The sequence below is a fragment of the Littorina saxatilis genome, linkage group LG5 (genome assembly GCF_037325665.1).
Source record: "Littorina saxatilis isolate snail1 linkage group LG5, US_GU_Lsax_2.0, whole genome shotgun sequence".
NCBI lineage: Eukaryota > Metazoa > Mollusca > Gastropoda > Littorinimorpha > Littorinidae > Littorina > Littorina saxatilis.
The window spans coordinates 15098013-15116607 of NC_090249.1; the positions used below are offsets into that span (position 1 = coordinate 15098013).

At 41.6% G+C, this 18595-nt stretch overlaps 1 protein-coding gene and 1 long non-coding RNA gene across 3 annotated transcripts in view; both read left to right on the top strand.

Annotated features, from left to right (window-relative positions):
* LOC138966364 (fap1 adhesin-like) overlaps positions 1–14871 on the top strand; it is a 34029-nt gene extending 19158 nt beyond the window's left edge. Inside the window, exons 12-14 of the mRNA XM_070338564.1 lie at positions 2062–2316; positions 3431–3577; positions 8963–14871. Coding sequence (XP_070194665.1) covers positions 2062–2316; positions 3431–3577; positions 8963–12183 — 3623 coding nt within the window. The 3' untranslated portion in view covers positions 12184–14871. The remainder of the gene's footprint in view (positions 1–2061; positions 2317–3430; positions 3578–8962) is intronic.
* Positions 1–15785, top strand: part of LOC138966381 (uncharacterized) — a 223948-nt gene extending 208163 nt beyond the window's left edge. Inside the window, exon 2 of one of the 2 annotated variants that reach the window (XR_011455679.1) lies at positions 14868–15785. This is a non-coding gene — a long non-coding RNA (uncharacterized lncRNA). The remainder of the gene's footprint in view (positions 1–14867) is intronic. The other variant, XR_011455680.1, reaches the window with a different exon arrangement.
* The last annotated feature ends 2810 nt before the right edge of the window (positions 15786–18595 follow it).

Genomic DNA, 18595 nt, shown 5'->3' on the forward strand with positions numbered 1-18595 from the left:
ATGAAACTTAGTCTTGGTTGCTGTAACTCAGTCACCGCTATGATGGTACTTTCGCTGATATTGCAGAAAAACAACACAGAATCAGCCAAAACCGCGAACAATAAACAAGTTTAGTACGTCACAACGTCAATGAACAGAATTCTCGAGTCAATTTTTGCATCAGACTCTGACTAAGTGAGTGGGGCAAGCGTCAAACACCACTAAAATGAGGAGGGAAATCTTGGCGCATTTTTTTGGCGGAATACTTGAACAAACCAATCATTTTCAAACTGACCAAGGACAAAAACAGGCTTGTGAACCGAATGGTGAGGGGGGAGGGTACCTCAAAATGTGTGGGTGATGATTTAACATCACCAGTCCATTGCTGCAGTCTTAGTATAGTAGCTCCACCGACCACTGTCCCCTCCCCCCTCCCGTTCGTTCCCCCTTTCAACCCCCTACCACCTTGGAATAAACTGCAGAAGACCATTTGCATATCCTGGATTCTTCCATTTGTGTTGCCAGGGGCGACCCAAGATCCGAGTCCCGTTGTGTCCCATGTCCACTTAGAACAAACCGAGTTTAGATTACCCCTTTCTGTTTTGAAAGTAAACTTGCCCATCCTGTGAGGCACTTTCAGGGACAGTAATACTAATTATAGTTAGCGGGACGACCATGTAGACGAAGTCAACGGTGATAATCTGCGTAGTGTATACGCATACTTTGGAACACGGTCTGTTATTCCACCCAGCGAGAGCCTCTAACACAATCAGTGTTGTCGACAGCTGAAGGCGGGAAGACCTGAGTGTTTCACATTCCAACATCCGATGGTGATAGTAACTTAGTAAGGGCTAGGCTGCGGTCTGTAAGCTGTATTGCACTGACATCTCTTTCTGTCTGTGGAAATAAATGGCGAAATTTGATTTAACACTTCTCAACATTAACAGTGACCAGGAGAACGCAATAAGGAGACTATTTACTGAGAATCAGTGGCCATTTGAAACTCGAAGGTGTGTAATAAAAGATTCGACTTGTGTACCAAGAGGTGCTGTGCCATCATCGTGTGACCTCGATACAGAGGCTGTCTCTCGTGTGTGTAGTACCGTTAGGGTGCAGACGTGGTTATCTGATCCTGGAGGCGATGGTGAAAGCGGAGACACGGGTCCTAGTACAGGGCTCTCCTCTGGGGTAGGCCAGTGTGCCTTTTGTTTTTGCAGCCCTTGTGTGACAAATCATCGCCAGAGGTGGCTAGGTACAGGCCAATTGCCACACCGCAGGAATTCCGGCGTTAGAAAAGTACTCTACAAGAAGTATTGGTCCATGCTAGACCGACGCGGTGCTTGGAATTGTGCATTGTACTTGGCGAAAAAGACGTCTTCCTTACATCAAGACAATCCAACACGGGTAAACATTAACCGAGAAATGATGCCCGACTGTGTGCTCAAATTAGTGAGAGAGCTTTATCCCAACCCCACAGGAATACCCTATCAAGGCCACAACTGGTGGTAAAGGTTAGTTGCATTTCTTTCTTCATATCCGATGTAACAAATACACATGCACCTGAGACAGCATGTTCTGGAACCAAATTGCCGCATGCCACGTGTTTTGCTATTTTTGGAACGCATGGTGTAAATCTGTGACGTCGGAGAGTGTTGACTCCGCCCTTTTCTTTGAACAAGATCCCCATTGAAATGTTTGTTTACAAATATCTTCTTTATTATGGAGAATTAACCTTATCTAAGCGCATAGGGCGGTAAATGTGTGAAAACCAGCTGTGTGAACAAAAAATCTGACACCGTAACTCATGCTTAACTGAGATATTAAAGAAAATGTAGGAGCAGTATTTGTCCGTTGCCTGCAAGAGGTTTGAAATGATTTGCCAACGCAGAAGGTCAGGCTCCTTATATACTCCTGCCGGGCCTTTAAACAGAACATTCTCTGCTTTTTCTTTAATTTTGTAAAGCTCTAAGTATTTTTGTGGTGGCAACCACCCCAACGCTCTCACTAACGTTCAACATTCAACATAGAGGAGTGAGGAACAAAGACCAGCACTCATTGTTGTGCTTGATAAACTTGTTTCAGATTTCATAAGCAACAGTCCTCTCAAGCTGACCATGTCTGACTTATCGCCGGACCGTGAGAAGTACAAGGTGACCTTGAGCGACGAACTGTCTGAGAGTGGCGGGGACCTGACAACAAACCAGATGGGAAATGAGCCATCTGTGAATCGCACCCTGGTAGAGCTAGGCTATGCTGAGGCAGTGTCAGGTTCTCCTCTGGACGTTGAACTTCAGGTCGAAAGGACGATCAATGATCCTGACCAGGTGGACCAGATGGGTGAGGGTGTTGACTTTTTTTTTTACATGTTTTTTTTTCTTCTCATGTGTGTGGTTTCTGTTGTGTTTTGTTACTAGTTTTCTGTGTGCCAGGCATGGTACTCTTCCGCCGATCGGCGGAAATCCGCCAAAAACGAAAATAAAAAAAAAATAAAAAAAATAAATAAATAAAAATTTTTAAAAAAATAAAAAAAATCCGCCCATTCACTTGAGATTATTATTTTTTCTTACTCAAGCCTTGTTATCTTTCACTTATATCCCTCTCAGCTTCAAGGAGAGGGCACTAAACACATTTGAATTAGTAAAAAATCGTCAGCTTCAGGCGGGGGGGTGCCCCCTGACCCCCACAAAGGGCGCTGCCCCTTGACCCCTCCAGGGGGCTTACGCGGCCCCCTGGACCCCCGGCTTTATTTCAGCTGAAACTGCCATTCCTTCAGTACCATGCCTGGTGTGCGTCAGAGATACAGACAAGCATGTGTACGTTTTCATGGTTGATACAAGTACAGTGTTGTCCCCAGACTCGGAAGAAAGTAGGTCAGTTGGATCTGGATTCAAAATGTACACGTCCAAATGTCCAGGCTATAACAAAAAAAGTTTTGGTGAGAAAACCAACATGACAAAACGAATATAGACAGTCAATGCCTGAGGTCAGATCAAAAAAGTATTCGTTGGTGACCATTGACAGAGGAGGCCTTAGAACAACACTGCATGTGTCCACATGCTTGTACATGTTCTTTTTCCCCCTAAAACATGCTCACTCTCTCTCTCTCTCTCTCTCTCTCTCTCTCTCTCTCTCTCTCTCTCTCTCTCTCTCTCTCTCTCTCTCTCTCTCTCTCTCTCTCTCTCTCTCTCTCTCTCTCACACCTTCTCTTGTAGTTGTGGAGCATTCTTCACTAATGTTCTTTTATCTTCCGTGTAGTTGTTTTTGAATAACAAAGTGTGTTTTAACATTTGTTCAGTCTAAGATAAATTTACATATCAGTGATAACAGACTAAGCAGCAGTATTGCAACTACACTTGGAGACATGGTCAGCCTCTAGTTTCAGACTTCAAAAAGGATACACTAAAAGAATACACACCAGCTGCTGTGACACAGAATTTTACGCTATTTTCAGAATCATCATTCTCTGAAGTTGTGTGCCAGCGTGAGAATTCTCTTGGCGAGAACAGTGCGGCAGAGGATGACGACACAGAACAGGAGCGTGACGAGATGGACGCTTCAGGGGACGCCACTAAGGCCTTGCAGACAGAATCAGAGGAAGGTAAGACTATGATATGCTTACTGATGTTTTGGACTTTAGTGTTAAAATGCAGGACGTTTTGGGTGTGGGAGAGTTGTCGAACAGGTATATAGATCTTATTGTTATGGTAAATTGACTGCTGGAAGAATTTGTTGAGAACAAAATCATAACATATAACGTAAAACAATAAGAGCAAAACTGAGTAAAATGGTCTCCAGGGGGAGGCAATCATTTTGCTGCAATTCAAATGGCAATGTACGTACAGCAGTTGTATCCTTTGTCATAGTATTGATTTTTTCATGATACTGTAGCAGAAAACGTACCTGATAGGTATCGTGGCAGTTAAAGAGTTAATCAAGCAGATTTTTTGTCTCCCTGTTCAGTTAACTCTGCAGCTGACATTTAAAACGCATAGATCATTTTATCAGATGTTAGCGTTCAGGAGCAAGAAGAGCTAAGCAAACAGAATCAATGTAAATGCATGCAAGTTGCATGGAGGGATTTTAGTGAAAACGTGTTTGAGCCAAGTCTGTCACATTTTGACATAAACGTGTGGTGTGATTCTGAAACAACAAATAAACCAATGAGCTTTCTCGCTTTTTTTTTTCACCAATAGTTTTCTGCTTATCCAACTGTAGTTGCACTGATGATTTTCTAATTACTGGAGTTGTCTTTCTTCACAGATGCAAAGTAATGTGAGTATTTGAGTGCCGTGTGGGTTCACTTATTTATCTTCACACACCTTGAATGTGACTCCATCCATGTAGAGTTGTGGTGGGCTTCACTTGTGAATGCGTGGTTTTTGTGGCATAGGTTTTCTTTGTTTGGAGAGAAAACTTGCTTCAGCTTCTGTGCGTAGAACTCAGCTGTATCATTCTCTGCATTGTAGAAAACAATGGTTGGTACATGTAGTTTTTTACTCACTTTAGTAAACGGGATAGTGTTTGTACTGATGAGTGTTCGGCCTGCCGCACAGCTGTAGATGAACAAATTAATGTTGAGGTTTTCTGGGATGTTGTTGAACCGAGATTTTTGAAACTGTGCAACATTTTTAATGTTTGATAGACTTGAAGACATGCCCCTAATCTGGTTGACCTTTCATCAATTTTTAAGGTCATGATCAAGTTCAGTTCAAAAACAGAAAATTATCGTTTTCTCAAATTTTATTAAAGCCAGCACTCTGAAACTTTGTACACTTTCAAAGTTTGATGACAACCAGGCATGCAGCAAGCTTGGTGGATCCCAGTTGAATTTCAAGGTCACCGTAGGGTCATTTTTGGGTGAACAAAAAATAGAACATTATCCATTTTCTCCGATGTTTTTGATGGTAGAGCTTTGAAACTGTTCCCACTTTCATGGTTTAATGACCTCCAGATATGTTTCAAGTCTGGTTGACCTTCATCAATTTTCAAGGTCTTAGCGGGGACAAATTCAGATAAGAAGATGAGAAAAGAATAATTTTCTTGAACAATTTTGAAACCAGGGCTTTGACACAATTATGGGGTCTCATGACCTCTAGACATGACCAAAGTCTGACTGATCCTGTTGAAATTTAAGGTCAAGGAAGTTATTATAGAGCTAGAGCAGGAGTTGGTCTACTTTTGTTTCATATTATGCATGACGAAGGTGGGTTGTACAAGCACTACCTTTTCTTGTTTTTGCGCATTTTCATTCTTTTAACCATATCATAGAAAACATGTTCTGGTAGTTATTTTACATGTCATTTTCATGCATGTAATCACATGCACATGGAATGTTATTTTACCTTTGAGCGGTTCTGCAAAATGCTGTTATCGTCACTTCTGAAAATCTGCTGTCTTCGTTTTCACAGTCATTGTTCGTGTAATTCTGACTGGCAGCATGTGCAGTCTTTCTGAATTTCTTGTATATTCTTCATAATTTTCTACATTTGTAAATCTGCTTTGCGCAATAGTCTGACTCTATAACCATTGGAAAAAAAGTTGTATAGCTGTTGTTTTTCCTGTGCTTTTTTACTTTGTTTCACTTGTGTTGTTATGTCTTTGTTTTTTTTAGCAACACCTGTTTCGTAGTTGTTTCTTGTTGTGTTACTTTGTGTGTAAATGTACTGGTTGTCACGTGCACAGAATTTTGAGGTGGTTGGGTTTTTAAAAGCTTTACTCTCTGTATCAAAACTCTTGCTTTCTAGTCTAGATTTCCTTTCATGATTGCCGTGGTTTGTGTTTCCTTTCTTTTATGGCACAGTCACATACTCGATAACAAAGAAGAAAACTACTTTTTTACCCATCTTGGTGCAGTTCTATTGCGAATTTGCTGCTATCTATATGAAGTTAAAGGCACAGTGTGCCTTCGGCAAACCATCACAGATACTGTCAGGCTTTTACACACAGTACAAATATCTTCCATTTGAACGCTCACCAAACGGGAACATCCTAGGTGCGCTACGTAAAGAGCGAGCAATTTTCAAAGAATTAATTTTTGCGGATTGTGTCAGAGACAATCGGACCGTGGTGCGTTTTGGCGCTAGACCTAACTTTTAAAATCTAAATAATAAATTGACAGCTCGTTACACAAACATTTTAAATCATAAAAGAATTCTTTTTTTCATCAAGACAAGATCAGTACTATTCGAAGTTTTGAAAGTTTGAAAAAAGAAACGCCCGGAAGCAGGGTCACGCAAGGTCGTGGTTCTCGTAGCAGACGACGGTTTATGTCATCGCCAGTTCCTCTGAACAGTCAAAAGCCATCGCGAGAGTTCTTGTGAACCACAGCCGTTTGTTTCGTGCATAGTAAGAGGTACATAATAACGTGCTATTGCAGATAAGCTCACAGCGAGTCGCATTCAAATGACTAACTGACGACTGCATTGTGAAAAAGGGAAACTTGATCACACGGGTTCACGATGGCTCAGGGGTAAGATAAACCACGCAAAAATAAATTCTTTGAAAATTGCTCGCTCTTTACGGAGGGCACCTAGGATGTTCTCAAGCGGTGAGTGTTTAAATGAAAGGGTGTTTGTACTGTGTGTAAAAGCCTGACAGTATCTGTGATGGTTTACGGGAGGCTTACTGTGCCTTTCACAAACTGAAATGGTGTTCTCCATATTTATATGAAATTAGATGTAATTTAGAATAACATTTTTGGCTCACGTAAGTGTAGCCTATGCGATCGTAACTTTGTCTGTCTGTGCGTGTGTATGTCTGTGGTAGAAACTCTAACATTTGAAGACGTCACATTACATTGACGTCACATTATGACGTAAGAGGGTTAGACGTCACGCGAAGGAAGTACTGACAGTCTCGGTCATTATTATTTTGAGCGCGCCGAGACTAGTTGGCAGTCGTGTCCTTGTAACATGCAGACAGACAGATCTAGATCTAGTGTCTCACTTTCTTGCACAGTTTCACCTATGCTCTTTCTGTGTGTGTGTGTGTGTGTGTGTGTGTGTGTGTGTGTGTGTGTGTGTGTGTGTGTGTGTGTGTGACGGAGTGATTGAGTTTGTGTTACTGTTTGTCGATTTCTTACGTGAGCCTTGATGGCTTCGCCTCTTGTTAATTAAAGCTCTGCTGTGCCCACACATTTCCAGAAAAATAAGTACATGTAGCCAGATATCGCGGTCACACAGTGAGAATTACTCCAGAATTAATTGTGTGTGAGATACTATGAGAAAAGCAGTAAGTTTTGAAGGTTACAAAACCAGATACAGCAGTGACCAGCGTAATAGCAACTTATAGCTTTCAGGCATGGGAATTGTCCGCCGATTTTTTTTTTTTATTCCGCCGAAAAAGCAAAAGTGTCCGCCGAAAAAATAAAGGGGGGAGGCACACAAAAAAAGCACCGGTTACTTTTGCCTTTGCGCAAAAGCCCGCGAAAACTTTCCGTACTTTGTTCACGCACTGCTACCGCCCGCCTCAGTTACTTGAACTTTTATGTTTGAAAGTAAACCAGATTGCACAGATTGTGTTACAAGTTACATTTTCCTGTTTGTCTCAACAGATCAATTTTTTAACAAATTTAAACCATATAATACATGTATATATTTTTTTTCTTCAAAAAAGCAAAAATTGGTACTAAAAACTTTGATTCTAAAAACAGAATTTAATGACAAACTTGGAGCTCAGATGACGCCAGATTGCACCATCTGGGTTCTTTGGAGAATTTTTTTTCCGGGGGGGCATGTGCCGTCGACTTGACGCTTCGCGTCTTCAGTTATACATTTTCAGCCTCTTTTACAATTTTCAATTCCCATGCCTGAGCTTTAGAGGATACAGATCAGTTAACTTCCAGATTAAATCTGTGTGTGTGTGGTTTAAATCAGCAAAACCTATGAGATATTTCTTTCATGAATTTTCAAAGTTAAGAAGAAATAAAAGAAAAACATTGCGTTAGTGCATCAATCTTACAAGGTCTCCAAGATGTGTTCTGTTTTTACATTTAGTCAAGTTTTGACTAAATGTTTTAACGTAGAGGGGGGAATCGAGACGAGGGTCGTGGTGTATGTGCGTGTGTGTGTCTGTCTGTGTGTGTGTCTGTGTGTGTGTGTGTGTGTGTGTAGAGCGATTCAGATTAAACTACTGGACCGATCTTTATGAAATTTGACATGAGAGTTCCTGGGTATGAAATCCCCGAACGTTTTTTTTCATTTTTTTGATAAATGTCTTTGATGACGTCATATCCGGCTTTTCGTGAAAGTTGAGGCGGCACTGTCACGCCCTCATTTTTCAACCAAATTGGTTGAAATTTTGGTCAAGTAATCTTCGACGAAGCCCGGACTTCGGTATTGCATTTCAGCTTGGTGGCTTAACAATTAATTAATGACTTTGGTCATTAAAAATCTGAAAATTGTAAAAAAAAAAAAAGTTTTATAAAACGATCCAAATTTACGTTCATCTTATTCTCCATCATTTGCTGATTCCAAAAACATATAAATATGTTATATTTGGATTAAAAACAAGCTCTGAAAATTAAAAATATAAAAATTATTATCAAAATTAAATTGTCCAAATCAATTTAAAAACACTTTCATCATATTCCTTGTCGGTTCCTGATTCCAAAAACATATAGATATGCTATGTTTGGATTAAAATCACGCTCAGAAAGTTAAAACGAAGAGAGGTACAGAAAAGCGTGCTATCCTTCTCAGCGCAACTACTACCCCGCTCTTCTTGTCAATTTGACTGCCTTTGCCGTGAGCGGTGGACTGACGATGCTACGAGTATACGGTCTTGCTGCGTTGCATTGCGTTCAGTTTCATTCTGTGAGTTCGACAGCTACTTGACTAAATGTTGTATTTTCGCCTTACGCGACTTGTTTTTTTTTTACTTTCGTCAGATATTCTGTCTGTTGTTATTCTTTTTCTTCTTATTTCAACTTGGAAAGTGTATTGTTAGGAAGTGCGCTCATCAATAACTTTTTAATGATTTTCAGGACAAGCTTTACAAAGCCAAAGTGAGACCAACGGAGAAGATGTCATTGGTTCTTCCAGAACACGAGGCATTGTTGCCCCTGACACAGAAGAGAACGGTTTAACGGATGAATCGGCAAACATCACCATCTTACAGCCTTCGAATGATGTCACCAATGAAGAGACCTTTGATGCAATGGAGAATTTGGACTCGGTGGAGTCAGGTGCTACAGGAAACGAGGAAGCAGAGGGTGGGGAGAGGAATGCTAAAAACGGGGAAAAGGATATTGAAGGAGGGAAAGAGAAAAGAGGAGATGGGGCCGAAAGCGGCGACGAGGAGTATTTTGATGTCGACAGTGTTTTGCAAAATGTTGACGTTGGTGCTTCTGTTTGTTGTAACCATGTCAAACCAAAGACTTATTCTGAGATAGTTTCTGATTTTGTTGATTCTTTGAAATTGAATGTTGCTGTTTCTGGTGTGGCAGATTCTAGTGATTTTCTTGTTGAAAGTAATGCTTCTACCAAAGTAGTGGGTGACCTTGATGATAAAGATGCCAGTATTGTTGATGCCGGAGACGGGAATAACATCATTCGTGAAGAACTCGCAGACGAAGAAGAGCTGGGAGTTGATCTTGAAGGGCATGTTGAAGAGGAGGCGAAGGATGACAGTCTTGAAGAACGGGCAGGACTTGTAGAACCTGCAGGTGAACATGTTGAGCTGGCAACAGATTTCAGCTCAAAGAATGCAGTGGAAAGTGTTGAGAAGATAGCAGAAGAAGATGATGAATATGAACAGGTAGAAAATGGAAGAGAAATGATGGATAGCGAACAGCATGATTTTGGGGAAGAGGAGGAGGAGAAGGATAATCTATCTCAAGCCATGGGGGAACAGGAGACAAGGTTTACAGGAAAAAAGAATGAACAGCAGGTACAAAGCAGCATGGAGCTTGGAGAAGTAATGAAAAATGGCTCTGAAGATGAACAAACTCTTGACTTCCAAGAAAAGAAAATGGACGAGATGTTTGAGAACCAGCATCCGGATGATCCAACCAAATCCACTGGAATCCTCACAGCTAATACTGAATCAGCACAACCTACCACTGCGGATGACCATGAAAGTGGGAAGAATATGAACCAAGAGTCTGAAATGTTTAGGGCCTGCAGCATCAGCCACACTGAAGAAGTTGATCAGCACAGTTCTTTCTCAGAGAAAGATGCCAGTGAGTTCCCCTTGCCATGTTCTTCTGACGAGGGCCTGGACGGTTCCTTCCGACTGGAGAAGCATGACGCTGCCAAGTTTCTGTCAGCTTTGAGCGTGCCTCTACCCCCGTCACCCTTGAGTGTGCCTCGACCACTGTCACCCTGGAGTGTGCCTCTACCCCCATCACCCTTGTGTGTGCCTCGACCACTGTCACCCTGGAGTGTGCCTCTACCCCCATCACCCTTGACTGTGCCAATCTCAGAGGACTTTGAGACCGAACCTGCAGGCACTAGCTCTCCCAGACTTTCTCTTTCGTCTGAAGCCCTCAGTCTGGAGAAGCATGACGCTGCAAAGTTTCTGTCAGCTTTGAGCGTGCCTCTACCTCTGTCACCCTTGAGTGTGCCTCTACCAATCTCAGATGACTTTGAGACCGAACCTGCAGGCACTAGCTCTCCCAGACTTTCTCCTTGTTCTGAAGCCTTCAGTCTGGAGAAGCATGACGCTGCCAACTTTCTGTCAGCTTTGAGCGTGCCTCTACCCCCGTCACCCTTGACTGTGCCAATCTCAGATGACTTTGAGACCGAACCTGCAGGCACTAGCTCTCCCAGACTTCCTCCTGGTTCTGAAGCCTTCAGTCTGGAGGGGTCAGGGGAAGCTGAAGTTCAAAAATCAGGAGATGGTGTAGCTGAAAGTACAGAAGAAGATGATGAGCTGGAAGCTACAGAAGAAGGCATTGGACTTGAAGGTACAGTAGAATCACAACCCTGCAGTAAGCTTGGAACTGAGGCTGATAATGATGAGGAAGAAGACACTGACAAACAGGCCAAGGACTCCGACGCTCTCTCCACCAGTACTTCAGATCTTGTGGATGAGGCTGAAGATGTTGGAGAAGAAGAAGACACTGACAAACAGGCCAAGGCCTCCGAAGCTCTCTCCACCAGTACTTCAGATCTTGTGGATGAGGCTGAAGATGTTGGAGAAGAAGAAGACGGTGACAAACAGGCCAAGGCCTCCGAAGCTCTCTCCACCAGTACTTCAGATCTTGTGGATGAGGCTGAAGATGTTGGAGAAGAAGAAGACGGTGACAAACAGGCCAAGGCCTCCGAAGCTCTCTCCACCAGTACTTCAGATCTTGTGGATGAGGCTGAAGATGTTGGAGAAGAAGAAGACACTGACAAACAGGCCAAGGCCTCCGACGCTCTCTCCACCAGTACTTCAGATCTTGTGGATGAGGCTGAAGATGTTGGAGAAGAAGAAGACGGTGACAAACAGGCCAAGGCCTCCGAAGCTCTCTCCACCAGTACTTCAGATCTTGTGGATGAGGCTGAAGATGTTGGAGAAGAAGAAGACGGTGACAAACAGGCCAAGGCCTCCGAAGCTCTCTCCACCAGTACTTCAGATCTTGTGGATGAGGCTGAAGATGTTGGAGAAGATGCAGACCAGCAGGCAGGAGACTCGGAGTCCCTGTCGGCCAGTGCTTCCGGAGATCTCTTGGACACCCAGCTGACTGCGGAGGACGTTGAGAAGGTGGCTGCCCAGCTGGAGAGCATGGCTGTGCTGGAGTTGCGGCATCTCGAGGTGGAGGAGGCTGAGGAGTACAGAGAAGAACTGGCTCAGATCATCAGTGAGTACGGTGACAGCATCGAACCTGACGAAACGGCCTCCGACAAAACCCTGCCCAGCAATGGCGACGAAGTTGCAGTTGATGAAGTTCTTTCCAGTATGGGCTGTGAGATAACGCCTGCTGAAAGTATTACCAGTACCGGCAATGAAACTGCCTCTGACAAAACCCATCCCTGCAACAGCGAGGAAGCAACAGTTGAGAAGATTCTTTGCAGTACTGGCAGTGGACTAACACCTGATAAAAGCTTTGCCAGCTCAGGCGACAAAATGGAATCCAACACAACCCTGTCCCGTCCAGCTGATGAGAAAGAGAAGGCTGAAGCGATCGCAGAGGCTGACATTTCAGAAGAAGACGCAGAGAAACCACCACAGATGGTGTTATCCAAGGTTGAAGAGCACTCGCAGCGCACAGCTGAATGAAGCGGCAAGGGAACGATGAAGAAATAATGGGACCTCCAAGGTCAGAGCTCAGATTTGGTGAACAGTGGGGACTGATAGTGTTGGTGAACATGGATTTAAGTCTATGAGAGAAGCTTTTAAGTTTCAACAGAAGACGGAACTTGAAAATCAGCTTTGCATTCTCTTTTTCTCGGTTTTTTGTCATTGACATTATGAAGTTGGTTGTGCTCAAGAGGGTAAAAATGCTTAGAAAAATGTTTTTAAAAAATCCACAAAAAGCAAAAACTACAAACTCAAAATGGGAATCAAGTAAATTAGGCCTTTCTTGACAAGGAGGAGGGGGTGGGGGTAAGAGTGAGATAGGATAATGTTCAACGATACCGTCAGTCCAATAATTAGTCAAATGTTGTCAAAGCAGATTAATAATATTATTTTACCTCCATGTTTAGAAACTGCTTTGTATGTTTATGCTATGATTGTAGTCAGTATTCTGTAAAGGGATAAGTTTATAAAAAAAAACTTTATGCAAAATAGAGTTGAAGATGTACATTTTGTAAATATGCAGATTGCATTATGCATCGGGCTGCATTCTGGATTTAAGATCCTTGGTTTTTGACTTCTCTGTGTGCGCTCCGATTTGTACAGTTATTAAATTTGGTTAGTTTCTGTTTGAAAACAATAAGTTTTGTTACCTACAGAAGTATTTGTTTGTTTGAGTTGGGTTTCTTTGAAAGTGCTGTTTTTCAGTCAGCGTAATGGCTTTGTCATCTGGAGAACCATGTGTTTTGGTTTGATTTGATTGCTATGGAAACACTGTTTATGTGTACAAATGACTTATCTGTACATGCGATTGGATGGTTTTTTAATTTTTTTTTAATGGTGAATTTTGAAAAGTTACCTCTTATGATGTTTTGCTGAACTTGTCAAAGCATATCTTCTTCTTCTTCTTGTCGATCACTCAGATGGTCAAAGCATATGACAGAACTCTTAAAAGTCTGACCCCCCGAAAAATGCTTATTCTTTTCAAAACCAGCTCTGCCCTACACTCGCTTGATTATTCACTTGCTTGGTCATTGCTTTGTTGGTTGGACACCATTCGGATAAAACCAGGAATTTTATAAATAAATTCCAGACAAAAACATGTTCCAACTGAGGAAATGCGGCTATTTGCCTGTGAGACTTGGTGTATTTTGAGTGTTTCACTCAACTGTGACAGTGACCACCCATGCTAATTCTTGTCCATGCGGGTGGTCAGTCTGTTTGACAGTTTGAGTTGGATTGCTGTTTATTTGGCCGGTGACTGTGTTTTCTTTGAAAGTGATATTTGGGAGAAGTATCCTTACCCGGATGGGTAGGGGGAAAAATCCCAGTGATTTCTTTTCTTTTCTTTTAATGTAGTTAACATTAGTAGTGAAGGACCTTTTTGAGATTTTTGGAGCATTTGCATGTACTTTCATTACAGAAAAGAGTGCTGATTTGTATGGAGAAAAATAAATGTATTTAGGTTTTTGGTGCGATGACGTTTGAAAGAATATTTGTTCTCGTTAGCTTGGAAAGCCTCACACATGAAAAAATTATACATTATAATATGCTTTAAATCTCTTCATTTTTGGCTGCATATCTTCAGCCTTAGTATTTCATTGTTGTGTGTTTCTTGTTCTTTGGTTTTGATACTTCTCTGAGAAATGTTGATAGTAAATGTCACAAAAGGAGAGGATTTTTCTTTTCTAAAAAAATTGTCTTCTAATCAACGGGCTGCTATGAATGAAACGTTCGATGTGGGGAAGTTTCCGCAGCCTGTACTTCTAAGTGCAACTAATTTTGTTGTATGCTTTAGACCATATTGCTTTGTGAAGATAAATGGTAGTTTTTTTCCAAGCTGAAACTACTTTTGTATGATATATGCTTTAGACCATATTGCTTTGTGAAGATTAGTGGTACGTTTTTTGGGTTTTTTTTTACTTCAAAGGAGCCCATCAAGCTATAACTTCTTTTATATGTTGAATGTTTCCAAATGTAATTTTCGGGTGACACATATATTGCACTACAATTGAATTGACGTGGATTTTTATGCTTTTTGGTGTCGATTTATTGTAGTGTTATGAAGTGAAATATTTAGTTTTTGTAACTGTGTAAAGAAGTTGGTATTCACTTCATAAACAATCAAGAGAAATAAGTGGTACTTCAAAATACAACTGGGAGATTTGCAAGCGCAGAGAAAGGCGGATACTTTTGCTCTTGTAAGAGTTTTGTGCTGTCTTCATAGAGTTCAGAAATACATATTGTTGCAGTTTGGAGTTCCCACCGCGGGTTAGGGGTAGTCCCATATTGTTTGGGACGAGAAAGAATTTACCCGATGCTACCCAGCATGTCGTAAGAGGCGACTAACGGTTCTGTTTCTCCTTTTACCCTTGTTAAGTGTTTCTCGTATAGAATATAGTCAATGTTTGTAAAGATTTTAGTCAAGCAGTATGTAAGAAATGTTATGTCCTTTGTACTGGAAACTTGCGTTCTCCCAGTAAGGTCATATATTGTACTACGTTGCAAGCCCCTGGAGCAATTTTTTGATTAGTGCTTTTGTGAACAAGAAACAATTAACAAGTGGCTCTATCCCATCTCCCCCCTTTCCCCTATTCCATCTCCCCCCTTTCCCCGTCGCGATATAACCTTGAATGGTTGAAAACGACGTTAAACACCAAATAAAGAAAGCAGTTTGGAGTTTGTAATTCTTGAAGAGAAGTTGCTGTTTTTTTGTGTGGAGCTGTTGGCTCCTTATGACAGTATTTTTCAAGTCACTTTCTTTAGAGTGTTCTTAGCTTAGTGTGCATATTTTTCTCAAATAAAGTTCTCTTCCATTTTGGTTTTTAACCAAAAATGCTGATGACGTTTTTCTTTAATTTCTTTCTTTCTTATTTTTAATTACATTATTAAATAGTAGGGGTACTATGTATGACCATACAGTTTTGATTTATTTGTAAGTAGATTGTCATTCATTTGGTTACATTGCTTTTGTTTTTTTGCGATTAAAAAAATCCATTGATTAAAAGATGGAAACAATCTGTTTTGTATTTTGTAACTTTTGTAGATTGAGAAAATGCATGGCAAATTTAAGAAATATGTTCTCTGTGTGTGTGTGTGAGGGAGACAAAGAAAGAGAATTTCACCAACTGATAATCAGATTCTGAAAAAAGAATTGTTTTGGACACCCCCGCGGGTTAGGGGGAAGCATTTACCCGATGCTCCCCAGCATGTTGTAAGAGGCGACTAACGGATTCTGTTTCTCCTTTTACCCTTGTTAAGTGTTTCTTGTATAGAATATAGTCAATTTTTGTGAAGATTTTAGTCAAGCAGTATGTAAGAAATGTTAAGTCCTTTGTACTGTGAACTTGCATTCTCCCAGTAAGGTAATACATTGTACTACGTTGCAAGCCCCTGGAGCAATTTTTTGATTAGTGCTTTTGTGAACAAGAAACAATTGACAAGTGGCTCTATCCCATCTCCCCCCTTTCCCCGTCGCGATATAACCTTGAACGGTTGAAAACGACGTTAAACACCAAATAAAGTAAAGTATAACCTTCGTGGTTGAAAACGACGTTAAACACCAAATAAAGTAAAGTAAAGTATTGTTTTGGACAGATGATAGAATGAAAAAAATATTGTTACTGAATTGTCGCTTCCAAAATGAACAAATCAAAACATCCACAAGTACCTCGACCTATTGTTCTTTATAACGAACAAAGAAGATGCATACATGAACAAAAGGGACAAAAATAGATTGTTACTGAATTGTCGCTTCCAGAATGAACATATCAAACTGATCAAATCACTCGCAAAATGCAAATGAAACTTGCAATTTCTGGATTTGCACTATCTGTATTTATTGCAAACAGCATTTTTATGTACTCCATTCATTGATCAGGTAAAAATAAGGACTGGACAGTTATGAGAACAAACGCACACACAAGAAACAAAAGGAAGACTTAATCCATGCGTTCAGAAAAAAAGCAAACACAGCAACAATTGCTGCGCAGTATTATAGAAATACACTTTAATTTTAAAATGTAATGTTATTGCACACAAACATTAAAATAAAATCATGGTTCACTGATGTAAGTCTTCTGCATTCAAGACCATCCTAGATTTTCAGTGACATTTGTAGAGCTAGTCCGCGGTTCCCAACAGCTTCTCGTGGCCGCCCCCGCAGACATAAAAGAATACTCCCCCACTGCAATAGACGGATTCCAAAACCAACTCCGTCGGGTTTGTATGGGTTGTTGAAGAGGGAATTCCCTTGCCAAAACCTCTGACAAACATTGGCGGGGCCAATCAATAGCGAGTGGTGTGTCAGAAACGCGTGTCCAGGGTTCGTACAGAGTCCTTGAACCCTGGAAAACTCCTTGAAAATGGGAAAACCTTTTCCAGGCCTTGAAAAGTGCTTGAAAATAGAGTTTTGTTAAATAGTCATTGAAAAGTACTTGATTTTTCCAAATTGTTGCCTATACATTTCGTCAGCAGCTTGTCTTATTTAAAAAAAATGCAACCCCCTTTTTTTTCGTCGAATACAGTACACACATTTTGGGAGAATAAAAGATCGAGTGAAAACGAAAGCAGACGAACTAACTATTACTAGTCACCCGTAGTTGCTTCCCTTCCCGGAAGTTAGCAAGGGAAACAAGTTTCTTGGCCATGCTACAGCTGATATTTTGTACTCATGTCCTTGAAAAGCATTTATTTGGTCCTGGAAATGTCCTTGAAAACTCATTGAATTGTATCAGCTCTGCCCTGCAGGAACCCTGCGTGTCCCTGTCCGGCTCTCGCTAGTGATTATAATAATAATAATAACTGGACATTTTTAAGTGCCTAACCTATGGCTCTAGGCCCTTTACAAAAGAACATATATATACAGAATAGAACAATTAAAAGTACAACCTACATAAAACAAATTAATCATACAGACACAAATCACCACATGTACTGTTCACACAATAACATAGATGCAATACACACTATATATATACAAACATACACAGCTAACACTCAACAATCATAACAACTTTATGGGAGAGGAGTATGTGCAGAAATGGAATGAAGAAGACATCAGGCCTGGTTGGTGTAATATTCTGTGAAAAAAAGTTTTCAACTGTTGTTTAAAGGCATATTAACCCTTACACTGGTGCAATTCTGTAACATATGTTACATAGCCACTGGTGAATTAACAGAGAGAAATATAACAAACAAACAGTCATATAGGTTTTCGCATCCATGGGAGGTAATCGGAACCGACCAAACAGACTGAGCCAGTAGCGCGACGTATGTCGTGACAACCAGGTGACAGTATTCGTAAAGTAGCACGACATATGTCGCGACAACCAGCATAAGGGTTAACTCGATGAATATACACGCTAATTGCTTTACCAACAGCTGGAGACATGCTAAATTAAGTTCCCTGCAAAATATTGTGGTCTAGGACCCCTTAAATGTTGAGATATTTGAATTTTTATTTTGATCTAGATCGTCCTATTTATAGATTTGCCAACAGAGGGAACGTTGACGCAAGGGAAATAACTCCGCGTCTTTGTTGACATCCTCACTTTTTCAGAGGCTAGAACAAGCTGTAATGCATGTATATGGTCCGCGCATTGCGACATATCGTCATTATATGGCCTTATGATGCATTTGACATCGATTGTGGGCAAACTACACTTTGTAAACACGGGAGCGCGTACATATGCCTTTAAAAGAGCTGAGAGAGGTGCAGTGTCTGACAGAGAAGGGAAGAGAGATTAGCCCCCAAATGTTTGTCAGAGGTTTAGGCAAGGGTATTCACTCTTCAACAACCCATACAAACCCGACGGAGTTATTTCCGAAAATCTCTATTGCCGGGCCACCTCTGGCGTCAAAGGTGGGGCAGGACTCCAGGAAATGGTAAGGGGTTTGGGCCACCTCTGGCATCAAAGGTGGGGCAGGACTCCAGGAAATGGTAAGGGGTTTGGGCCACCTCTGGCATCAAAGGTGGGGCAGGACTCCAGGAAATGGTAAGGGGTTTGGGCCACCTCTGGCGTCAAAGGTGGGGCAGGACTCCAGGAAATGGTAAGGGGTTTGGGCCACCTCTGGCGTCAAAGGTGGGGCAGGACTCCAGGAAATGGTAAGGGGTTTGGGCCACCTCTGGCGTCAAAGGTGGGGCAGGACTCCAGGAAATGGTAAGGGGTTTGGGCCACCTCTGGCGTCAAAGGTGGGGCAGGACTCCAGGAAATGGTAAGGGGTTTGGGCCACCTCTGGCGTCAAAGGTGGGGCAGGACTCCAGGAAATGGTAAGGGGTTTGGGCCACCTCTGGCGTCAAAGGTGGGGCAGGACTCCAGGAAATGGTAAGGGGTTTGGGCCACCTCTGGCGTCAAAGGTGGGGCAGGACTCCAGGAAATGGTAAGGGGTTTGG